This window comes from Pempheris klunzingeri, chromosome 4 (assembly GCF_042242105.1).
Source record: "Pempheris klunzingeri isolate RE-2024b chromosome 4, fPemKlu1.hap1, whole genome shotgun sequence".
NCBI lineage: Eukaryota > Metazoa > Chordata > Actinopteri > Acropomatiformes > Pempheridae > Pempheris > Pempheris klunzingeri.
Window position 1 is genome coordinate 5,593,641 of NC_092015.1, and position 27,025 is coordinate 5,620,665.

Below are 27,025 nucleotides of genomic sequence, written 5' to 3' on the forward strand. Positions count from 1 at the left end.
TGTTATGTAAAGAAAAAGATACTCACTGATAAATACTACATAATTCCTTTTTTCAAGTTTTTTCTAGCAACTTATGTTCCGGTGGAGACGAGAGCATTGATTTATGTGGGCTTTGAATGCTAGCTTGTACTTTGGAATGCCTTTTAGATTATTGCTGTCGCAGCTGGAGCTGTACGGTTTTAACACAATATCCATTATCGGCTCACCTCAAACAGACAAGTTCAGGCAAACACAAGAAATTTGAACGCTCTTAATTTTGTAACTTATTCATGATTTTTAAATTTCAGTAATTATTGTGTTTCAAGCTGGGATTGGCTCCAGCCCCCCCGCTATCCTGACAGATAAACGTTATAGAAAATTGATGGATGGATTATTATATTTCATTAAAGAGATCAGTTAAAGCTCAGCTATCGGAGCACGCACAGTGAAAAAGGCACGTGTTACTGTATCCATACAGTATGTACAATTACAAGCAGCAACACAAACCCTGCCAAGCTTAAACACTGAGTTGGTGCAGTGTGCAAAGCTCACTCTATAATAAAACCTCCACTTTGCATCTTCCATCTCATGAAGTATCTGCAGTATCTAGTGAATCTTATCGTGTTCAATTTCTTATTTCCCAGGCAAGAGTCTGTTGAGTTCTTTGAAGTAAAGATGGAGAGAAGAAGGAGAGAAGCAATTAGAGAGTCATTGTCAACAATGGATATGAGAAAATGTGTACATTTCAAAGTGTGTGGGCTAGCCACTAAAATGTCAGAGTATTTTAGAGCCTCCAACTTATTTTTGCTTTTAATTATGAAGTCGGCTGATTTATGAAACGTTAAAAGCCTCCATTGCGTGCCTGAGCTTCATCCCACTCTTTTAAGTACATGTAAACATAGGTTACTCTCACCTCAGCCAGAATGTACTTACAGTGGTAACACAGCAGACCCACACACTAACCTTTATGTAACTGAGGTATGAAACAAATAGAAATTAGTTGCATAATAAAAAATTAAATGAAATTATATGTGATTCATGCCCTCTGTCCTATTCGCAGGTCAGCCCCGCAGTTACTTTGCCCCTCGCCTTAAAAACAGTCCAACAGTTTTTCCTCCCAACAAATTTAAATGAACTTGTTAATCTGACTGAAATCAGACTCACTTATGTGCCTGGTTTCTACCATGCAGATCCCAGGATACATATACTGTATCTTATTTAAGGTCTATGTTTTTGTTCCTGTAGGAGTCATATTTTTTTTTACGCTTGCTCTTTAGTATTTATTTCGCCATGTCTTGTACAGTACTTGTTAGAACTTAATACCCCGTCGTAACTCAAAATTCATGCCAGTATACAAATGTGAATGTGAATAATTAAAAGAGGGAATCAGCCTATTCTGCCTTTAAATAGAGAGATTCTTGTACATGCAGGAAAAAAAAAACTAAAAATCAGTTGTTGAACAGTTCAGCAGTTATGCCTTGATGTTGCCTAATTGGGGAGTTTACAGTTTTGATACTTCACAGAAACTTTTGAAAATGTTTCATATAGAGCCAATTAGACAATTACAACTGAACTATATAACAAGAAGAACCAGCTAAGAGATAAGATAAATAGTGGAACATTGGTCAGTTTTGATGGTTGTTGTTTTTATGTCTCTGCACCAGTGACTGCTGTGACATCACTTCTTCATGTTGTCCATCTGTCTATACATACGTGCACATGTCTGTCCGTCCGTCCGCCCCATCTGGTAAGATATCTCATGACACCTCGAGGTAGCTTCTCCAAACCTGGCCTCTCAAAGCATGTTTTCATGTCTCAATGCCAGCGAAACCCATGACGAGAGGCATAACGTTTTTGGGTTGTCTGTCCGTCTGTCCTATTCTTGTGAGCATGATATCTGAGGATGAACTAATTGTTTAATAATTCATACGCCAATTATGGCAAATTTCACACACGTTTAATGGGAAAAAGTGATATTTTGATCAGCTTCACTTTGACATCAAACTGTTCTGCCAGAGAACATTATGATGGAGAAATTGTGACCATATTTCACATTTGGTCACCTTGAAACTGTGGTGCTTGCGTAGATCCTCTGTGCTGCCACGTTGAACATGTTTGTGAAGCATCCACGTTTTAGAAATTGCAGCTTCTTTGCAGCAACACCCTTATTTGAAGCACTGTCTACTCTCAACCTGCCAACCATGGGAATACAAACAAGGAATTTGACTCTGTTTTTTGTTTCTGTCATTGAACTTACACACCAAAAGACAAACGGCAGAAAAGGAACAACAAAGCTTAACAAGGTCAAGTCAAATCAGTTTCATTTATACATCCTGTATCACAAATCAGAAAAGTACAAGGGGATTCACAATTTGTACAGCAAACAACGTCCTCTATCTTTAGGTCCTCAACTCACATGAGGAACACTTCCTTCAAAGTCTGTGGTACATATATTATATATGCATGGATGACAACTATGTACACTGAAACTCAACTGGTTGGCAGAGGAACTGTAGTATTAGGTGAGAGGCTATTAAAGCACCTCAAATTCTTCTTTGGACATGTAACACTTTGGCTGACTCATCAGGACAAACAATAAGCAATTACTCTTAGTCAATTCTGGCTAATTGCTGATAGATTTAGCTGGCTTCTTCTTCACTACAATAATTGCTAGGGTTCATGGGTATTTAGATCCTTTCAAGATGCTAAACTCCTACTCCTAAAATACTAAATTCCATTCCATCTCACCCTGTTGTTGTTTCTTTGTAATTATTGTGTACATAATGTTTCTTTGTGTATATAGGTTTTCCTCTGTATATATTATGTTTAGTTAATTTTCTATTTCTTTAACTGTGTGCTTTGTCTGTCCCCTTGAGCTGCTGTAACAGCAAAGTTTCCCAACTGAGGGATCAATAAACAATATCTATCTAAACTGATGGACACACAACCCTGATCGAAGTTAAAGCATACGTAGCACATGGCTATAGCATATAATGTTTAGGGCTGTTTTAAGTTATTAAAAGTTAATTGTCAAATTTAAAATCAGAAAAAATACCTCTGAGACTGTAGAGATACCAATTTTTTCCAGTGACACCATCAGTTAATGTTTGGATAGATTTGAAAAAGGCAGGAAGAGCTGGAATACAGAAAGCTAAAGCCTGTTCTCTGGAAGTCGTCAAATGTCACTAAGATATTAGGACAGCATTTTATTACACCTCAACTTCTGGAATGCAATAAACATCATACATTTATATCCAGGGCTCTGTGAGCACTACATCATTTTTGACAGAAAGGTTAGGCAGCTCAGCTGGGCTTAATTTTTCTGGGCAGATCTCAGTATTATGATCAATGAACGGGTGATAAAGTAAATATAGTAGAAACTGCAGTCACTCACTGAATTGTTATTGTATGAATGTCAGCGAGCGTGGAATTGAACAGTCAGCAGATCATAAAAGTGCATTCTTTTGCTCTTCTGCTCCCAGAAATTGTCAAGCAATAGTTTTCTTAAGCTCCACTGTTTTATTGTTGTATTTGTGACCAGCACAAACAGCAGACTCCAGAACTGCCAAGGTTATGTGTATACGTATACTAGACTAAGTATCCACATAGGGAGAAATTATCCAAACCCACATGTCGACTCGTGAGTAAGATGAACTGTGGTGTAATATTGAGCACTATGCTATGTGCGGTGTTTCTGATGCTCAGACCCTCTGACTTTCCAGATCTTTCTGCTGCAGTCCAAAAGTTCTCCCAGTCCCTGCAGGAGTTCCAGTTTGAGTGCATAGGAGACGCAGAGACCGATGATGAGGTGAACATTGGTAAGTTCAGTTTTAACCAAATCTCTCTCTCTCTCTCTCTCTCTCTCTCTCTGTTTGTAGTATTTCATCTTCACTCCTCTTTCTTCTTCCCAGTTATTCAGATTGTCACCTCACAGTCTGAATATGTCCAGAAAGATTATTTTTGGAGATACTTGCACACAAGTGGCTGCTGTCCTCTGGGTGAAGACCCAGTGCTCAAACATGATGTTATTGTAGTTGGGCAGTTTATAGTTTGTGAAAGTAGGCTTAAAAAAGGGGAAAGCTTTGTCTGACTCACTGGGAGCTGTGTTCAGACTAAATTAAGCACACTCTGCAAAATCTTGGAATGGGATTTGGCTTGGACTATAGATCTTAAAGTTGTCTGCAATGCATGTATAATTAATGCTATTGATTTGCTTATGATGCTTCCCCTGTATCTTCTCAATGCTATAAGAGATCAAAGGGACTAATTGTGATCAGTGTCAGAGATTAATGGAGGTGCGAACCTCCTAGCCTCCAACAGGAATATGAAAGCAGCTGTGCAGTGGGCCTCTCTGACTCTAATGGGCAGGACTCCCAGTCTGGCCTCTTCTTCCTCTTCTCTTTTTTTGTATGCTCATTATCCCCAGCTTGAGTCCTTCGCTCCGTGAAGCTGGAGACTGCTGAATTACTGTCCATCTGTGAGGGCTAGACTGGATATCGACCTCCTCTACATGAGGCTGTAATGTTCATCTGAATGTGTAATGAATAGTCATTTCTCCCTTTTTTCTCCTAAAGCTGCAGCGTCTGTATGATAGGCAGGGGTGCGGGAGATCAATTATGCTTGTTAGAGAAATCCACACCCGATTCCAAGCCTCATTAGAATCATGCGCGCTTTAATTTGAGGCAACGCACCCCTTCCCTGGCCTTCAATCAAAAACGATATTGATCTCAGATTGAACAATGGATATTTCAACTGCCCACCTGTTATGCATCTGGACCTGCTGTGTATTTACAGTGCAAACCACTGGCACAATAGAAGCCGGTGGTTTGGCTGTGCCCTCAGTTCAGATGACAGGGCCACCGGCATCTGTTTGGATGCATTTTATTGACTGTGTAATACAGACAATTGTAAATTCACTTGGGTGGGAATAATCACTGTGTATGCAACACTGGTACAAATAATATAATGACATTGAAATAACTTAAAACTGCGTGTGCTAGTCTTTGATTTTAAATTCCTTGCATTCACACCACAGATTTTTTTCCCGGCAATAGGAAATTATTTTGCATGCAAGCATGGGGTCTAAGTGTTCAGTATCTTAAAGAGAAATGATTGCCTCATACTCTAAGCTTCACTACTCTGTTCGCTCTCTATCTCTGAGAGAAAAGGCCATGATTACCATTTGAGGGGAAAAATGAAACTGCCTGTTGAAATCAATCTAGTCATCAATGAAACCGAGCTGTCTGACATCGCTAGACCCTTGCGTGAATCCCAGCCACGGTCTTGATGCAGTATTGGTATAGTTCACTTTGATGCTCCCAACTTCCCCACATAACATCAGGATCCTGTATGTGCTGCCAGACGGGTTCACCTGACCTTTTATTGATTTCACTCTATGACTTCCTGCAGTGACATTCACATTCCACGCCAGTTATCTAGGAATCAATGGGGCCAAAAGATTGATGTGGCTATAGAAATTTAAATTTTTAGAAAAGTTACATGCCCTTCTCTCAGAAGGTCAATCCTTTAGTCTCCAAGAGCTGTTCAGAGCCTTCTGGGGTGGAACAAGTCAGTGAGGTCTAGATCTAGAACTGAAAAGTTAAATATCAAGCAGAAAGCCAACATTTAAGTTCAAGTCTTCTTATTGTATGCAGAAAAATTGTACTTGTACAGCCAGAGTCTGTCTTTATTTTTCGTATAGGCTCATCTTCTTTTTTCCTCCACTCATGGGGTGGTAAATTTTATTCAGTGATTCATCAGGTCTATTGTCTTTTTTCCATTTACCAGTGAATGATATGCAAGCTGTAACCTCACTTTGACTCCCATTTCCTTTCTTTGGAGTCTAATCTTGTCCCATCACTGGCTCCAGCTGTGCCCTTTACCCCCTGAGAGGTTTGTGCTGTTGATAAAGGAGCTCATGGCGTTAATAGGAGGCCAGCCTGCCTGCAGGATCACTGGCACAAAATCATTGCTCCCTGGTCTTTAAAAGCTTTGGTGTGTAAATGGACCAGAGTGTCTAAGATGATGCATGGGTCCCCATGCCAGGCTGTCGCGGCTGATAATGATGTTACTGTGTTGGCAAGCTGAGCAGCTCGACCAAGCTAAATGGCTGAACACGGGGTGACACGGGGGCTGACCAACAGAGGCCACGCTGTATCTGGCCCTCTATTTAATGAAGCTGTGAAGCTATCAAGGCACAATTCTATAGCAGATAAGATTCGATGTATAGTATGCTGAATTCATCTGGCCCTGCAGAATGTAATATAGGCTACTGAAGTATAGCCCGGATGGCGTGAACACATCTCTACCACATCAGTCTCTCCTACATTGTGACAGTATATTGTAAAGCCTAGCAAGGGAAGAAAATAAAGGGAAGCAATCAGTGGGTTCCATGAAGTATTTTTTCTTTACTGCTAGTCTTGGTTTTAAATTGAACAGCTGCATGATTTTATTAGGTTCTAAAATGTGGTGCACTGAAAGCTCTGAAGCTGCAGTGCAAATAAACATTTTACCACCATGCTACAGTGCTTGTGGGGTGCCATGAACATCTGATGTTTAAGGACTGAGCCACTGTGTAAAGAATATCTTTTTTTATCATCTGGATATAACAACACAGTGGATCACTCGACAGAGACCATATTGTCCATGATGTATCTTACATGTTGATGCATTTATTTACCACACACGCAGTATTTCACCTTTAATACATGTTTAATGTATAAAGTGTTGTGTCTTTTTGTTTCAGCCCAGTCATTCAAAGAGTTCTCCCAGCTGTTGAACACTGTTGAAGAAGAAAGGCGACGCTTGGTAAGACTGCAATTTTGATATAGATGCTTTGGTAAATGTATGCAACGAAAGCGAGGAAGAACACATGCTTGCCTGGTGTGAACGCTCTTTGACGATAACCATTTTGACAGAAATTGGTCTGTGCTGTCATATTTGTATTAATTTGGACTGGGATGGAGACGAGACAGCTTGTGAAAAAATGAGCAGTATCTGCAGGTTTCAAGCCTCCCATTTTCCCTCTAAACCTGTGGAGACCCGTCTGTACACCAGTCAGTCACCTCATTTAGCGGTGGGAAGACATTGGTGCCCTATTGAAATACAATGAGGTTGGAATTACCCCAATTACCTCAAAGTGTTACAAATCTGCAGCAGAAGGAACTGAAAGAGGGAAACAGGTTCAGAATATACACCAGAACATTGAATGCCTTGTAGTTCACTGATGTACCTGATATACATAAATAAGTTTTGAATTTATTTTCTTGTTTACTTATTTCAGAGTAATAGTTGAATATTTTAACCCCTGTGGAAAAAAAAACCATATGCATGCAAAGCCTGAGGACAGAAAATTACCAACAAAAAAAACTCTTCCCTTTCTTTTCTTTTACTTGACTTTTTGGCTCACACCTGCTTTATAGTTCACTGCATATCTTTCTCAGCTTTATCACTGTGTTGCTGTGTTTGTGCAGGAAAACCTCATCCTGCACTTAGCATTTGTTTTGTAAAAGTAGACTTTTTAGAGGGTGGTGCTGAGAGGAGCCTCAAGGCAGGAATTACTTTAGTCCACATACTTCAGCTGTGCATCTAATTTACCAAGTCTGATATGCAAATGCGATCAGCTGCAGGTTTGCAGTCATGGGTTTTGTGACTACCTGAGACGTTTTCATTAGGACTGTGTGAAGGAGCGAGGACTACAAACCTTTCACAGCTATTTTGAATGGAGGGAACGATGGGTGTTGTTTAATACCAAAAGGATTTAGTCTGAAATTGCACTTAAAGTGTTGACAAACACCGTGAAGTTTAAGGTAATTCCAAGAATATGAGAATAATGCATTGTTTCCATATGAATGCACAGATATACTTCTGCTTGACTATGGATTGTGTTGACCAGGTGGTAGCTGTTGGGGGGAAAAACAGGCTTGTGCTAAAGATGTTAATGTAAAGACTCTAATTTATGTGAACATTTTCCTCCTGACATTCAAAGTGCAGCTGAATTTTATGATGGAAAGAGTTGCCCTTTGAAGATGTGGGTCACCTCTGTGCAGGCCATGTAGCTTTATGGAATTTTGTGTCATCTTAATCAACTTGACAAGCATAAAGGCACCGTTCATAAATTCAGACTGCTTGTGGAGAGTGTTTTTTTTTCTCCTTCAAAGCTCTGATCCTCTTAAATTATTTAATTGCTGTAGATGATGCATGGTCTGTAACACCGGTGTCAATCTGAACCGGTCACATATAGCTGATTTAGCAATGATGCAAAGCTTGAAAATATGAATAGGTAATGGAATTTGCTTTTAATTTCATCACTAATTTTCTTCATCCTTTTTCATGATGAACCTGAAAATGCAAAATATGAATACAGTGTAGAGCGTGTAATCATTGTCTCTTCTGCATCTTGAATATTTCAAATGCATACAGTTTACAGTATTTAAAACAGCTTTTTTTTTCTTTTTCTGAGTGTGTATCACAAAGGAGAATGCATGCAGTACATGTGTGGGGTCGGATAGATGCCACAAAGCGGAAACACTGCCTTTCTGCTTGATGTGTTTATGGCATTTATATGCACAAGTAATAGAATAATGCAGGTGTTTGTATTTTTTTTTTGAAAAAAGGAAAAGTATCTCATTTCAAGGGTTGCAAAAAAACAAAAACAAATCAAGATGACAAGCAGAGCTACGGCTGAACTGGATAACAGAAATTAAATGACACCACTGAGTTGCATGAAAACTGTATCACAACAGAGAAAATGCACGATTGCAAAGTAATGGAAATGAACCTAATAAATCAAAGCAGCTATGACTTGTCACAGAGGCTGTAGGATGCAGTACTTCATTCAGCTGTGATAGATTTAATAAGTAAAAAGCTATTCATAGCACACACCGCTTGCCTCATATACTGTATCGCTCTCCACTTGCTTGAAACGCATCTTCTTTGCATCATCTTTTTGTCTTCACCTAGCAGTCCTCTGTCTCATCAGATCACAGGAATATGTAAGAAACACGGCTCTGATCCCTGCACTTTGAGCTGGTGGTTGATTGTAATGTTAGTGCTGCAGAAAGTGACGCTTATTCTCTACTTGCATGTATCTTAAATCTCCTGGGATACAAGTGCCAGCAATGTAAGTGATGTTATATGTAAACATAATATTTCTAATAACTCCATGATGTGAAAAACAGCTTTTTGATACAGTTTTCGAAGAGGATTGTACTGAGGTGGTGCTTACTTTGAAGTGATGCTAACCTTTTGTTGTTGCTCCTATTGAAGAACTGTAAACAGCTAATGATTCACCTCACTTGGGGATGTAAAACTGTGAGTGGCATGGCTTAATAAACCACTTCAGGAACTGTGCTCATTTTGCAGCTCGTTGTTATAGAAGCGGGCCGTATATATCAAGTTCAGTGATTATTCAGCAGGTTGCTCAGGACCAAGGCTTACACCAAGCATATTTCTGTGTCTATTTCCAAAACTCTCTCTCTAATTCACAGTTTTCACTACTGTGCCACCTTGGCATAAATTGAGCTCTATCATAAATAATTTAACATGCTCTTTTATGTAGTCTAGGCCAAATAAACATAGACTCAGCATTGAAAGCTGCATTAATAGCCCTTATCCTAGCATAGCAATTTGAAGTTCCATCATACTGGAGTTCAGAAATTCTACCCAGATGTACAGACAGCTCTGTCCTGCTGTTGTGAATCCAGATGAACATTAGACAGAGTTTGGAAATTGGACAAACAATTATCATTTCACAGATTCACCTCTGAAAAACAAAGACCAAACACTTTTCCAGAACACATATGCGGTTCTATATATGCGGTTCACGACACAGCTGATTATCAGAATATAGCGAAGGTAGTTTACTAGCTAAACATCTTCCTTTACTGTTCTTCTTAATTCAGATGATATGAAATACAGACTTCATGTGCCTCCAGATTGAATCCACGCTCTGCTAGCACAAAAAGGACCCAAAGCATTCGCTTAAATCAATCAATCAAAAATGTTCATATTGAGTTTTACTATTTGATCTTTGCTTTCACCCACTGAGCTTTGCAAATACTCAACAGTAACCGTCCTAACAAATCTACATGTCATATCATTTTCATAAAATTAAGAGCTATGATAAACAGTTTGTATAAATCAGTCGCTCTATAATAGTTTTTCTTTTTCTCTGTGCAAAAGATGAATCCATCATAATGTCTTAAGTTGAAATGGCTCCAGTTGGTGTGACCAGCAGTAATTCAGGAGAGTTCGTAAGTGGTCTGGTAAAGTAAAAAAAAAAAAAAACATCAGATCATGCCCTTTTTTGTAGAATAAACCATGAGTGAATACAGTAGTTTTCATAAAGTAGTCACAAATCCATTGTGAGCATATTATATTCTGCCCCCCGTCATTAAATTGCTGTTGCACCAACCAACAATTCAACCGCTTTCAAAGTGCACAGGCCAGGATAATAGCGCATTTGATGCTCCTAGCTGATATGTTTTTCTACAGCTGTTAAATAATTCATTGTTTCACTATAAAAGACATGTTGGTGGCAACAAACTAATTGTTTAGCCTCCATGAGGAATAAAAGAATATAGCAAAGCTTTGGAGATAACTTTTATGCCTTGCATTCACAAGTTTCACTAACAGTGACTCATGTCTGCGCTGTATTTATTAGATTTGATTAAGAAGCTCGGCAAAGGCACACCGGAGCACCAGAGAATGGAACTTTTGTGGAAGCACCTAATTGTATGCTGCTTCTTTACCATCTGTCATTTGATTTGAAAGTGAATAGTAGAACTAGTGCTTTTAGAAGTTTCAGACCACTGTATCGGTGTAACATAGTTTGGCAGCAAACAGCAGACGGCATATCTCATAATGAGCCTCAATGATGCAAAATCAGGGATGACAGCATATAAACTGTGATGTAGAGATGAGGTATGTGTGATTGTCAAGGTGTCAAAGCGCATATTCAGCTATGTGTCATTGGCTCAATTATGGAAGACGCAAAGTTTACTTGTCTGAGCTCTTTGCACTGAACATCTTTTATTTTATAATAAATCTTTCACCAGCTGTTAGATATGAGAAAACAAAGAGAACATTCTTTAAATGGTTTGCAGATCAGCACTGTCATAGTGTGTGCATCTGTTTGGATGAAAAAGGCAGGAAAGTGCAAATGACCAGAGGGTTTCATTCTGGTCTTTGTGTAATTTGAAAGCAATTGGTCTGCAAAGCTCAATTAGCTCATCTCAAACCAACACATGTTCACCAATTGTATGAAATCTGTCTTAACAAGGATAGTGTACCACCCTCAAAATGTGAAATATTGTGAATTATACCAGCTGAGACTTGGCTCTCTGCTATACTTAAACCACTATGGCTGCCAGATGGTGATTTTATTTGTAAGGTTTGTTACTGCTAATAGATTACGGCAGACAGATGTGGCAGTCATTGCCACACAATGGTAAAAAGAAGCTTGTCACACTCATACTGAGTGGATGTAAACTTTAAGAAGCAGATCCTGAAATAAAGCCCAGATCCCCCCATCCCCCTTACTACCATTCCACATCTGGACTGAATCTGGCAACTAAAAATAGAGGGACACAGACTGATAAGAGTCACTGAAACCCAGACATTTCAAAGCAGATGGAGACGAAACCTGTATGTCTCAAATCGAGCCCGGTGTCCGTTGAGGAATGTTAACTAGCACACTGTATATCAAAGGTATCTCTGGTGCATGGCAAAGACTCTTAGCAGTAGCCCAATTTCTGCTGGCCTTGTCAAGTATGAAGTGTTTTATTGTCTGTAGACTTGGCGGGTGGCCAGGCCTGAAATCTTTTTGCTTGTGTACTTTGTGATTGGCTTACCAACTACCCAAGTGTGTTATTCCACAGGAATACTTCCCAAATACTATCTTTTTAAAAAAGATTTCTGCTATAATTCCCCTGCTGATAACCCTTTCTGCAGTATAAAAAGAGTGAAAGTGGTTCAAGTTCTGCATGGATTGAGAAGGTTCAGCACTGCTGAGCATGGATGGCATTTAGGAGTGGAAGGGCAGTGCCCTGATGTTGTGGCTTTTGGAGTGATGATCATAACCCCCTGGGAGGGAGCCTTTTGTGGTTGTGCTGGAAAACAGATTGTGTTTTCCTGTTGTTGTTGTTGTTGTTGTTGTTGTTTTTTCATTGAAAGGGAACAAAAAAAAATCAGGTGTAGCTTTTCTATATTCCAAGCACTATATATATAATACATACGGCGTCAATCTGACGAGTGAACAATTACAATGAATTACATGTTTTAATTGATGACAGTGATGTGCTTAAAATACAGTTATACTCATAGAAAATGAAAACATGAGTGAGAAAGAATGAACATTATGAAAAAAGCGTTTTTAATTTCCAAACTCTTACAGAAAATAGTCAGAAATCCCATGCATGGTATCATGATTTACTATTACAGGTATTTTTAAGTGCTCAGATGCGGTGTTTGCCTCTATTATGCCCTCTGCTACTCTTGTAATGTGATCTCGTTTCAGTGAAGGAGTGTTACCATATTTAGCCAGGGTGTGTTGAGAGTATTTTAAGCCTCACTAGTCCTCCTTGCAATTTTGGAAATGATTTGTAAATATGAACGAGACTAAATTGCTCAAGGATGCAAGTCATGTATGACAGAGAAAGCAAAGACATATTTTGTGTTCAATACACTGAGCTCATTTATGAATCTAATAAATATGAATGAAAAGAAGTCACTATTTAGGCTCTAATCTTTTCTCATTTAAAGACTAAATTAGAAAAACAAGCTGGGGAAGCATGACAGACTCTCTGTTCTTGAGAGCTATCTATAAAATCTAAGCCTGGCAATACTCAACAAGCTGTAGCATCCTTATTTTTCTCTCTGTGATATCTGCAGGGTGCATATTGCAGTTCTGTTCTCCTGCTCCTCTAAGAACAGAAACAGTCCCTTTAGTGCAAATTCTCAGCACCGCATTGGATTTATTTCCCAAGTTGATAGTTTACCTTTTGGTTTACATTTTTTTTTTTCCAACGGCCTTTAAACACGTTGCAATTACAATTGCACATAATTTGTCTATGCCGCAGAACTGAAACCAAATGGTATAAAGTGTGTCTCTGTCTGGGGTGAGGCATATGCTGCTGCTGTTTTCTCAGGATTTAGCAGTACAGTAACTCCACTCTGTGGGTAACTTGTGTGCTGGCCAGTGAACTGAGGAATGTCCCGTTGACCCTGAAACAACAGTGTGAAAGAAAGGCAGTCATTGTTCTTCGCAACATCCACCGTGGCTTGTTTAATGAAAGTCTGAAAAGTATTTGGAATGGACAGTATCAAACCTTTGTGCTATCCACCCCACAGCCAAAATGAATCTCAGTCAGTGGGAGCCAAGATATTACTGTGTATATCATCATTCAACTCAGCCATAGATATACATACACCGACAGTCAGAATATGATACTTACCCCTACTGCTTTTCCTTCAACACATACGATACTTAAACCAAAATTACGGTACTATTTTTCTAAAGAAGATATAAACACAGATAAATATAACCTTTATACTAAAAGAACAGATGTTTTCTTACTTGTAATAATTCAAGGAGTTACATCTAGGGTTTGTTACATCAATTTAGGCTTTGGGTTTCTTTTAGCCCATCCTCTCACCAAAAAACATCTACATCAGTTGTTTTTACCAAGCAGGTCAAAACAGCGACAAAGTGTGCGTAGGGAGGAAGGGAGGGGAGGTCTAGGTGGTTAAACACTCCAGGAGACCACCGTTTGTTTCCCATGTGACACCAAAAGTTGAGTTATGCTAACTTACCTCATAAACATATAACTTATGTCGCACATCTCACTTCTATAACTCATTTACTTACTGTGACACAAACCATGATCTTTTCCTAAACTTGAACCAGTCTTGGTGCCCAACATTAACTTACCTTTGCTCGCTTGTGCCTCGACTCTATGTGTATTATAGAGCGCGCTCATATTTGGTTTCCTTCAATCGTAGCTAAGTGCAGGGTAAAGAGAATATTCTATCTGTTTTACTGTGTATATAAACAATATGCATGTATAACTCTCACTTTGTTTTCATGTGACAAAGAATCTGTTCGAAATGATGAGCACCTCAGGCAAAAACAGAATACTTTCTATCCTACAGATTATCTGGTAAACCCACGCTTTTTCAACAAAGCAAGCCACATTAACTCAGTGCATTATCTCCATATCACGTGTTGGCTGAGACAAACCAGGAGAACAAACCTCACGGGAGCTGACGAATGTCACTGTTTTAAAGCCTGTTCGTGCTGCAATGCAGTAATAACTTTGCCTCTCGCTGCTCTCGTTGTCTTTATGCTCTCTGCTTGTGATGTGTCACTTCAGCAAGGTCACAGATTCGTCTGATGGAAAGCATTTTCTCTTCTGATGTGAACAGTCAGTCTTGAGACAGCTATTTCTCGGAAAGTGTGAAAAGCAAAGAAGGCATTTAGACTGTCACTAGAAGAGCTGTTTGCTGACATAATGTATTTCCTGTCGCTCATTTGTGCTAAGGAGGGACCGGATCCCACAGAGCCAGGCGAGCCGGAATACCTCTCCTAGGCGAGAATTTTTATGTTCTGATAAATCAAGCTGAAGGTTCACCAGGCATACATTAATTAATACATGAAATATGATGCTTAAATATCTATTTTACTTCTGCAGACAAATTATCTCGCTCACTCAGGGTTCTCAGTAAGCTCCGCCTGCCAGCTTTACTAACTTACTGACAGCTAGCTACATTTTTCAGGATCCAATTGAATTTTTTATGATGGCAGTTGGGTTGGTGTTGTAAATGTTTAGTCTCAGTGCATTGGGACAGCAGTGTTGGGACCTGCAGTGCAATGGCTCTCACTACATAATGTGGCCCACTCACACAGCTGACTGACAGCGAAGCTTCCTGTTCTGACACACAGGTATCATGAGTAAATAATACTATTTTTAACATGCTGTCATTTCCCCCTGCTGAGTTCATTTTTAATGTGATTTGTTTCAAGCATGTGTGCTTGGAATCACAAAACTTCAACAAAACAAAACTTCACTATGAGACAACCATGGCTACCGTGTGCACCATTCATTTAGAGAAAGCTGTTTGAGCATAAACACACAGATCTACTCTAAGGCAACCTCAGACTCTGGTTGCCTGTGATATATTGTAATGCTTGTTGATACCAAACTGTACTTAAAACAAAGAACAGAAAATCCTCATGGGACTCGCACACCAGCTCCTGTCTCCATTTCAGCAGCTGCTTCATATCCTTGCTTAACAGCTTACTCTCTCGATGAAATGTGTAGGGCAAATATGTCACATCTACTCTCACACTACTCTGTGACTCCTCAGAAGGTTTGTTTTTATTTTGTAGCTCATAAAAGTTAGGGGAGGATGACTTTTCGGCTTGCTGCAGGTGATAGTGCTGCACCAGATAAAGATTTAGCTCTGCAATGAGATTGTTACCTCCCGCCACACGAACACACACACGCACGCACGCATGCACCCACACACACACACACACAAACACGCACACACCTCCATCCAAAACAATCTGCAGACAGAAGTGACTGAAACGCACAGCTATTGCACTCCCTCACTTAATAAAGGTCATATCACACCGTCAGCATGAAATGGGACATTTTATTCTGCCATGATGATGAGGGCAATAATGTTTATTGTGCATTTAACACGTTAATTAGGTTGTGGGGGCTTTGCTTACACCTACTTTAATGAGTAAGGCTAATTTCGTTTGGTTGCTGCTGCTGTCATTGTGGTTATTGGTGCGAGTGTTGCGGATATTTTTATTTGATGCTGTTGGCTATCATTAGCTGAATATGACTCAAGTCAAAGGAGTGCAGATGTCTTTTTCAAGGAAAAAGGAAAACGTGCCCATGGTATCCTACTAAGAAGCTCTACCAGCAGCGCTTATTAACATTCCTCTGCTACACTTGTGGACGTCTCTCTGATGGATTTTACACTTAATAAATTGACACAATTGTACATTCAAATCAGCTGCATTTCAGTCTCAAAGGCCTCAGCTGATCATTCAGACACGACAGCTACGCTCAGGTGGGGACCTAACAGGAAAATGTAATCACTTCCAAGAACAAAGGCCACTTTCACTATGCATAGTTAAATCAATAAATTAATATTTATCACCCGGAGACCTCTTCATGGTCTCAAGGTGGAAAGACAATCTTTGTGAGAATATTATTGATTAATTTTAAACAGATGGGCGGAATTACACTACAGGCACTTTTACCAGTAAAGTAAACTTATAGCGTATTACAGGCTGTTCTGAGGTCAATAACTGAGGTCCACATCAAACCTGTGGTGTTTCATCACCTCTTGACTCCTCACCACTCCATGCAGTCCATGGTTTGTACTTATGCACCAATAGATGCTAATGCAATTCAATATAAGCCAAACACCTGATACGGCTGTTTCTATTAACGTATCAGACATGGTTGTGCTAAGTTGGTTCCACAGAGAAAGTAATGCGATATATTGAAATAGTAATGGCACTGATTCATGTAAATCAAAATTAGGCAAGTCTTAATATTTTTCTCTTGAGATGTAAAGATGAGTCAGGGAAATTGTGACCTGTTTCTGTCAGAGACTTTTACTAAGTTGTCATAGCTGGCAGAGCACAGACGATTAAACTCCCTCTTGTCAAAGCCCGGCTGCCAGAGGTCTCTTCTCTGCCTGGAACCTCGTGTGCTCCGATATTGTCTGTGAAAGTGAAATTGCTGAACAACAACAAAAAAATATGTTTTTCGTTTAAATGAAGGGCGGCTGTGGCTCAGTGGTAGAGTGGGTCGTCCCTCAATCAGAAGGTCGGGGGTTCGATCCCCAGCTCCTATGGGTCAACATGTCGAAGTGTCCTTGAACCCTTCAGGCTTCAGTGTGTGAATGAGTATGAAAGAATAGTCTCCTCCAAATGACATTCCTCCTGCATGAATGATGAGTGAATGGGTGAATGAGGATGTCATGTAAAGCGCTTTGAGTAGTTGAAATAACTAGACAGGCGCTATACAAAATACAGACCATTTACCAAATGGTTGCGCAGCATGATTACAGAGCAAGCTTTTATGACACCTTTATGACACCTCTTCAATATACAAAAAGTGGCTGGACCGGTGTGTATGTATGGGTGAGTGTTTGTACGTATTCATGTACATGGAGATCCAGTTTACTTTAAGTGAAGAAGCAGGGCTTTAGGTGTACTAAGATGGATTTTTAGCAGGATGACATTGTCAAACTGGGCTGGGCAAAGATCCTATAAAAGTTACTCACCACCCAGTTATTGAATTACTTTGTGTAAGCAGTGAGACAGAGCAATTTACAGTTAAATGCTACAATGGTTATAACCTATAGGCATACAAGAACAGAAATACACAATCAGATGCCCAGGAAGGAATGTGACATATACAAGCTAAAGTGTATATAGAGCAGGGATGCCCACACTTTTTCCGCTTTACATTAAAAATGCTAGATATATACAATATATGTTGGCGTACACTGCATAGCTGCAACTAATGTAACCCTTTTGTTTTCAAATGTCACGCAATCTACCCGCATTACCTTTGCGATCTACTGGGCGATTGATGTATTGGGCACCCCTGATATAGAGTATATAAAGTGCATAAACATTCTACTAGATCTGAAATACATTATACCGTGTAATGTATGTAAAATGAACATTTCCAGAACAGACAGAATGTTTTTTTACACCTGCTATACTAACAAGAGTTTCCCCAGGAGATGTGTGCACAACATGAAGAGAAATTGTCAGACAGAATATACTGTATGTGTTGTGTTGTAATATCCATCTAAGGACAGATATGTTGTATTTTCATATTCATTCATCTATTTAGATATCCACATCTAAACAAGTTTAAGATGTCAAAGGGAAATTCCAATTGCAACATTTTGCACTGCTGAATTCAGTCTGGGCTTGGTGGCATTCTGATCTGTCTTTGAGAATTAACCTCAGAGCAACACTTTTGATCCACTTGATATTTGAGCAGGAGCAAAGGAAATACAACACATTGACATTCCTCCCCCTATCTGGTAATGAAATTGCTTAGCACTATTGCATCCTTTCAAGCATCACACTGTGCTCGCTCATATGGATTTAATCCTGTTTAGAGAGGCTGTTGCTGAGGGCACTCCGCACAATGCCAGTTAGAAAGTAATCCATTGAGACTTAAATAAGTTGGCCTCTTTTGAGTATAAATATCTGAATCAGCTTATTGGAAATTAATGATTAAAACTGATCTGAAATTTTGAGCAGCAATCTCGACACGCTGATTACAATCTCTTTTTTCTGTATTCTGCATTGATTGGGGTGTAATGTGTACTATTTGCCACTGCCAGTGGTCCATGTTTAATTCTTTTGAAATGTGCAACTGATAACACATTTGTTCTCATTCCATCTGAAAGTGTAAATTGAAGTCTGATCGTGGTTCTAACACATCGAAATGTTAAACACAGTCTGGTCTAAGGTACCAATAACACTGTCGAATAATGAAACTCCAAAACCAACCCAACACCAATAGAAATAAGGAAACAGTCAAGATTTAATTCTCTTTTTCATTCAGTTCTAAATATTAGACCATAATCTTAAAAGCTTATGCTGCTGTATATTTAATTGTCCTGTCCATTTGACTGACTATGAGAAAAGCTAATGGTATTAGGAGGCGAGATAAGACAAAGGAAATGGCATTATCACAGTGGCAGAGTAGTATAATTCTCACTGTTGACACAGAAGATAACGCGATGACTTCGATATGACTGGTGGATTATAACAGCTAGATTTGATATATGAAGTGATTTCTACATACATTCAAATTTATAACAAGCATCTGATTAGAAATAAAGTTTAAAGACGCTGTTCTGAAGTTCACTGGTACACATGGCAGCTTCTCAATTTAAACAGAGCACCAAATTATCTTAAATATTTGTCTTCAATATATAAAATATGATAATATAACAAATCTTCTAATTTACATGTACAGTATACACCCTGTTTGGTGAAACGGATTGCCATCTTGCAGTATGCACATGATGAAGGTGATGACCTAAAACTATCATTTCATAGTGTGAAAAGAAAGATGAGTGTCAATGATCAGTGTCATCAAAGGTTCACCATCTGCAAATGTTAGTTCCAATTAACACTTTCTGCTGTCAGATTGTTTTTATAGTTTGTTGATTATTTAGTCTTTTAATTGATTTAATTAATTTAAAAAAATTAGACAAACAGAATAACAAACTAAATCCTGTATCCATGCATTTACAGTGATATAAAATGAGCACGCAAGATAATCTTTGCATTCGTTAGCAATTTGGATTTTACTGGATGAATGACGTTGATTCTATAGTAAAATTTACCAATGGAGTGTAGTGTCCGTGGCATGTATGCTACTTTTGGCTAAATCAATGCAGTAATTTGCCTTTTCTAAGTGTGCAAGTGATCATTATGCAGCGTTGTACCCGTCAGTGACGATGATTCGTAATCTCAATGTACTGCCAACTATATGCTATTGAATGTTTATTATGTAGGGAACAGTGACTGCAGACACAGTGTTAGCCAGCAAATATTTGGAATTGTAACAGCGGCGATAATGTGAGCACTGTTATGTTTTCATGTGTGACACGTCTGTCTATATTTGAAGGACCACAAATATCACGGTATAATTAAAGTACATTATTACAACAAAGCTACAAATTTAAACTACAAGCTTACAGCACCTCTCAGCACTGCATATAAAAGGAGAAGGAAAAGGAGATTGTAGCTTCCCTTTGAAGTCACTCGTTCTGGTTGGGTGATGGAGCTGACAGGGTTATTTTGGGACAATGAAAATGCGCTGTGATTAATGGTTCAAAACAAAAACTCAATCCCGAGACAGTGTGTGTTCAGAGGACTGTAGCTGGGGAGCTGATAGTCCATCTGAGCCGACACCTCTAAATTAGTGCTGGTATCATAGATGTATTATAGAGCCCAGCCCTTAGTTTATCACATACACTCACCGCACAGAATAACACCTTAAATCAACCTAAGAGCCATGTCATTTGTGACAATGCCTCCCGTAGAGCGGCCCCACCAGTCTGATGTCATCTGATCTCACTGGATGAAAGCCCATTCACGGGAAATTCAGGAGCACCTTAATGGCACCTTTCTGAAACACTCACTCGCAAGGATTGAACGTAGACTGTAATTGGCACAATATATCTCCCCTTATCTGTTTCTGTCTGGAATGAGAAGGAAGAGGCTCCAGAGACCCTTTCCTGCGGTCATGACGCAGGAGAGGTCACCAATGTGCAGAGACATACCTCAAACATTTAAATGCATTGCGGGCTGCAGTTGTAAACCTCCCTCATCTGCTGTTCTGTGTCATATTTCAGCGAGGTTTGACAATGCTGGTGCTTCACAGCTCACATAAAAGGCTCCATTTTCTTCTATCTAGCAGAACCATTGTTGAGTTCTCTATCTCTTATCTCTGTTGTACTCATTTTAGGTACCTCACAGGAGCACATTGTTCATTGTCACTGGCTTAAGAGATATTAATGAATATGATTGCTCTATCCTCTACTTGTATTTGTACTCAGTGCACCTGTATTTGACTAAGGCTGGATAATTCTAGGTGCTGTCATTTCCTTTGTGTCATACACTTTCTGGCACATTTGTAAAGCCGGGCCGTTGTAATAAAACTGAATGACTTGAATGCTTGATTAAACGTTTTTGTAATATGCCTCCTTCTAATATGCATTTTGAACTATGCAGAACGTTACAGTAAGTCAGATCACATCTTTCAGTCTCAAAATGAACGCACAGTGGCAATCACCGATCAATAGCCGGGTTTTTTTTCTTGCGGGCAAAAAACGATTACATTTCAGCTACAAGCCATCAGCAGCGTAATCAAAACCAGCAGAGATGACAATATATATGCACAGGTGAGGTCCAAACACCCATCAGCACAGAGAATACATGATTACATGATAGGATTCATGGTCTGTTCATGGTCATCCTGAGAATGAACAATCCAGATTCGCCCTCTGGAAGTGTGACAACAATACTGGAGTCAACAGTGTCACAGCTTAGAAGATAATGACTGGATGCCCAAGACGGGAAATAAATAGCAAGAAAGTAAATATAGATAGCCATTTAATCGAGATCAGTGAATGAAGATATAAAGCCAATAGCAGCAAAACATTCTAAAGCAACAAACATTGGTGTGTGTGTGTGTGTGTGTGTGTGTGTCCTACCTAAATAGTAATTTACTAATTATGAAATTAATGTATGCTCAGGGAGCAAACTACAGTTTGGGTTTTGACCCTCCTGCAACTGTGCAACCAATGTAGATTTGAAGTTGTGCGAGCTGCTGCCTTTCATCACATCTGTCAGTCTGACATCTGCCTTTATCTGTATTTTGCTTTATTTTTCATTTCAGATTCAGAATGCAGATGATGTGTTGATTACTCCCTTGGAAAAATTTCGGAAGGAGCAAATCGGCGCTGCGAAGGTAAGAGACCACCCACACGTGTAAGCAGCAGAGGATATTTTATTCCGACACTCTCGCCTCTCATGCTGACCTCCTTCATCTCCCCTACAGTATGTAAATTATTAATTAAAAGTAAAACGTGACACTGCTAAGGGAAGTGGCCAACACAGAAAAAAAAAAAAGACTATTAAAAGACTTTTGATTTGAAAAGATCCTCAGTTTTCTATTGCGAATGGTTTATGTTTAGTTGAAGGTGGCACATTGAACTAAACAACTGTCAGTCTATGGCAGAAACGTTATCCACATATAGTGCCGTTGGTGTTGTTCAAAAGTAATTCAACACAAATTCTATTTTGCAAATTGCATATTAAATTCTAAAAAGCAAATGGATTACTGAGTTTCACTTCATTGTATTCCACTTCATGTATTTCTGTGTTTGTAGCCAACATGAAAATGTGCAAAGACTTTATGTCGGTCTTCAGTATCACCGTGCCATTCTTCCTTACTTCTTACATACTTTAGCATAATCAAGCAGCAAGGACTTTTTTAATGCATTTATAATCTGATTACTGTACAATTATATTATCTAAAATATTGCATTCATCATTTTCGTGATCAGATTACTGTAATCCTGTTACTTGTAATGCGTCCCTCCTTAACTTATTGGATGTAAGAGGATTGATATCGGTAGGGATTCGGTAGGATGTTGCTTGAAGGCATCTCTAGTTTCGCAGTGGATATACTGTTGAAGCAGGAGTTGACTGCAAAGAACAGTGTGGGCTTGTTGCTACAAGCCATGCTTTCATTCCTGGCCAACGCAAAGGCATAAAATGAAAACACGGCAGCTTGTTTGTGGTCATTCCCATGGTGAGATCACACATGAACAGGCTGATAGAACTCGGGCTTTTGCACTGATCTCCCACTGAGTTTCTGAGTCCACTGCTAACTCTGCACTCTACTCTGTGAATCATTTGCACATCTTTACATAGCCCTAACCCCCGTGAGGGACATTCCAGCCTCAAAGTCAGACTCTCACCCATCTTGATTTATTTTACATAACTTGACTGTTCTGCCACTGTTCTGCCCAAGTCGTCATTTTACTTTACTTTATTGGTGTCTTCACGTACCGATCCGCGATGTAAAGGACTATTTCTCTTCTCAGTGCTGAGGTGTGAACACCAATCATTCTCCTTTTTACTGGCCAGAATAAATAACCATTGTCACCTCATGTCTTAACCATCACATGTATCTACTGTAATAAAATAGCACATTTTACTGCCATCTCTTCCTTTCTTCCTTTCTTTCTCTCTCTCTCTCCCCATCACAGGGCACAGTGTTATTGCACAGACTCTCTATGTTTATAAAATGGTTTCTTAAAAGCCACAGCCCCCGTCACTCCCACTACCTCTTATTTCCTCCGACCACTTCCTCCTAATGGCTCTCTCCTCCTACGGCCCATCCCCCGCTAAACATTAGTCCAACTAGAGTGAGATAAAAGGCAGACATCACGAGTGGCTGAGCAACTTTCCACTGTTCCGAGAATCTGGAGAGATCTGCAGGCTGTCTGACCCTTCTATTTACTGCGCTTCATGTCTGAGAACATAGGATGGACAAACTGGGAGCTCTTGCCTTATTTGGGTATACTGCAAGTAATCCCACTGAGGTTACGTACCAGCGTATCAGCTTCTTAGGCACAAGAAGCACAACACTTCCGTGGCCATAACACACCAGCAGATTGACTGCAGCACTACAGGACATATTAGGCACAGTCTGTTTCACACAAGGCTGAACCAAATGTTTTGGAATAAAAGCCTCAAACTTTGAGGAGTGTAAAACAAATAAGGCCACGGAAATTCAAACAATCGTGTGTTTTCACTGGGACATGGATTTACCATATGTGCTGGCTGCCACACTGAGATGTAGAACTGAAATTATTGTTACACTTTCCAGTTTCAGATACATTTTGCGAGCTGAAAGTTGTTAACTTCCCAGGCAAAGAACAACACGTTCAGAACTGAAACAAGGAATGGAAATCTGTCCCGGTTTCAGAGAACATAACGTAATGTTTGCCGTCATTGTGTCAACACAGTCAGCTTGTCTTTTCATCCACTAAATTGGTAACTGGTTTCCTACAACTTGGACCTCAGTCTTCGGCCCGGACTCCCACATGGACATTCCATGAACTGAGAGCCACTGGAAGTAAACTGCCCAAAGCTTGGTCTACACTGTGTGTGTGTGTGTGTGTGTGTGTGTGTGTGTGTGTGTGTGTGTGTGTGTGTGTGTGTGTGTGTGCATTTCTTTGTGGGTGTGTGTGTGTGTGTTTATTTGTGTGTCTGTTAGCAGCTTGAAATTTACACAGACCCCAGGGACGCTTTCTCAAAAATGTTCCAGGGGGTGTCCAGCTGGTGGGTGGCATTCCTTCTCTCTGAAATTTGTATTCTATTCCCTCCAAGGGTCTTCAGTGTTACGGGGACCATAGTGATCTCCTACTAGCTGAGTGTGAAGAATTAGTGCAAAGCGACCCAGTTGGGAGTCAGATGGCCACTGATAATTTGAGCTGTCCTCATCCTAAAAACGATGGACAGACATCAGATGATTCTTGGCGAGTTATGGTCTCCAGAGGCAGAAATGACATTTGCATTCATGCTACAAAATCCCAAAATATGCTAAACAAGACGCTGTGGAGTAAAGAGATCAATTAAAGTGGTTTGGGGATATGCTCAGCAGCTGTGGGCTACTCAAGTTTTCAATCATACAAATATGTAAATTTACATTTTCTATATTTTGATTTACCCCAGGATGTTGTGATAAGTCACTAGACCGACCATCCTATTTCATGCATATGAGTGAAAGCTTTTTGCTCGACCCATCTCTCGTGAATTGTGTTGTAAAAAACACTGTGAATTATGGCCGGATGATCATTAAATACATTTTTATTGGAACTGAATAGTGACGACGTGGTTGTGTTGTCTTATTGTTTTATATATATATATTTTTGTGAATATTAATAGCCACATGTTTCGTTGAAATGCCACCACCAGATGATGCCAAACTTACTAACTGTCAAATCTTACACAAAGTAACTTAAATTGATCATCGGAATCAGGTTACGAGTTAATATATTATCGATTAATCAAAGAAACACATTGCAAAAAGTGAGGAAAACTACAATATGCTTTGAAAACACTTCATCTAAACAGTGAGCAAAAAGAAATTGAGATGACAACAGTGCGTATGACACTCAGGTGATGCAAATTAGATATCTTTCATTCCATTATCCCCCATGTCTGTCCCATCACTTTCCCCTGTGCCCTGCCCAATGAAGCAGAACACCATTAAAAAATCTTTCAGAAAGTAATTACTTTTTCTCCTGATCACCTGAATTTCACAAGGCAGTCAAAGTAGACGTTGAGAGGTCGCTCTTTACCTATTTGAAGGTAGCTGCTATCCACTGTCAATATATCAGTGTCCTTTTGCAAAAGACAGATGTATTATACAAAACCAACATCATTCAGAATAGAATAGAGGGTAAGGGCCTGCATGTATGGTGAGACAGAAGTATTGTGCATTTTTGTTATCATGTCTACTTTTAGATAATTAATGCACAAGTAAATAAAAAGCAAAGTAAAACAAAGATCTGTTCACATAATCATCAAAACAGATCATCGGTTCTTAAGGACAACTACTCTCACTGTTTTTGACATTGCCATACATTTTCTGAAGGGCAGTTTTATTCTAATAACGTTTTATCTAACCGACTGTATCTGCTATGCACTAAAATTGAACAATGTCTTCATGAAATCAGTTTGAAGAATGAACTGACTTGTTGTATTTTCTCCCAGTGTATTCACTGTTCTCTGGAGCCAAAACTGACACTGAACAGAGTGTGTCATGTCATGTCATGTCATGTCATTCCCTTTCTGTGGTTAACCTTTCCCGTCAGTCTTCCCTGTCTTTTGGCTTAATAAAGCAGAATTGTTATGAAAATTATCCTCATAAATAAACACAAGACTGACCAGCAGTTAAAGTTCACTAACTAATGTAATTAGTTAGCATTTCTTCAAAGATGGACACAGGATTCATTAAAATGAAAACTAACTCGTAACTGACCCGTTTTACAAATATCTGGATCAATTTGATGATAAGCTTCAATGCTTACATTAGTTCATTTCCTGTTACCTTGACCATAAATAGTGTAGTCTGAGGGGAGACATGGATTTAGACAAGGGCAGCACTGACCAGTGATGTAGTCCAAAACAAATAGTCATCAGATGTGTCATCTTAACAAGGAGTTCCAAACCTCCTGGTGATTCAAGTAGTCTTTTCCCACTCATTATATCTCTGGTTAGATGGTGAGAGCAAGTTTCAGGTTGATCTTGACAGGGAGAAGCCAAAGCCTTCCCTATAAGATACAGTATGGACCTAAATTAATGTAGAGCTTGTCAAAAGACTTTTTCACAGCATAATGATAATAAAGAAGCTTTTGAAAGTCGATCTTATAGACATACCAGGTTTTTTCTCAGTTGGCAGCTTTGCTCAGACTTTAGGAGTTCGTCTCAGATCAGGTATAATGGAAAAATCACTGTTCACCCTCAAAGTGTGTGTGTGTGTGTGTGTGTAGTATGTGGATCTTATTACATCATGTGTCAGAGAGTGCAGAGGCACTGATAAGTTTTCATTTCTTAGACTAAGGATTTACAATTTGCCTCACGCACACATACACTCTCACACTAAATATGGTCTATTTAGACGTCTGGGTATTTGTTTTTCAACTCTTCAGAAGCAGATGTTTGTAATTATTCCGTGTTAATTGGACAACTTCCTGCTGTCTGTGATTTCTCCTCAGGAAGTGGGATTGCAGGTAAGGAGGGAGACAGTTTTTGGCTTTGCAGAAAAGTAACTGAACTCTAGCCGCAGCCTCGCCTTCTCTCAGCCTCCCTTGTGGAAGCAAGACCAGCTCATGTGTGGTGGAGCATCAAAATAACCCGGCTATTGCTATTTAATCACCATTCTGGACCCCTGCTCCAATTAGCTGTCTCTAATGAGCTCATAGATAGGTTGCAGAGTTTTCCCTTTCATGTCACCGCTTAAGAGAATCCATTTAAAATGAACATGTGGTGAAATACTGTGCATGTGACGCCTCGCTAGCCATTGATGTTTGTATTATTCCGGGTATTGGATGGAAGTGAGGAAGTGTAGTGTGATATCTGAGGTTCTTTTCTTTATATACACACACAGACACATTCGACCTCCCTTGCCGCTTACATCTGTTACCATGGTGATGAGAGGCTTAGAAATGATGGTCCTGAGGCTCGTTAGGGCCAGTGTCAAAACTGGCAATGTACAGCTAGTGTCCAAATATTTCTCCTGACGGTTCCATGCCTGTTCTCAACATCCCTGCTTTAGCAAACTGAGAGCACCTGACTGCCTGCAGTTTTTCTCATCATTTTTTTCTCTGCAATGTTATATTAGCAATTAGCAAACTCACCACTACTACAGCTGGCATCAAAGTGCTGCTAACTGCA

At 39.5% G+C, this 27,025-nt stretch overlaps 1 protein-coding gene across 2 annotated transcripts in view; it reads left to right on the forward strand.

Moving 5' to 3' along the window:
- The window catches only part of LOC139200296 (rho GTPase-activating protein 42), a 57,831-nt gene that overhangs the window by 13,334 nt on the left and 17,472 nt on the right, over positions 1-27,025 (forward strand). For both annotated transcript variants that reach the window (XM_070829554.1, XM_070829555.1), the window contains exons 2-4: positions 3,702-3,797; positions 6,725-6,786; positions 21,450-21,521. In XM_070829554.1, the coding sequence (XP_070685655.1) occupies positions 3,702-3,797; positions 6,725-6,786; positions 21,450-21,521 (230 nt within the window). The remainder of the gene's footprint in view (positions 1-3,701; positions 3,798-6,724; positions 6,787-21,449; positions 21,522-27,025) is intronic.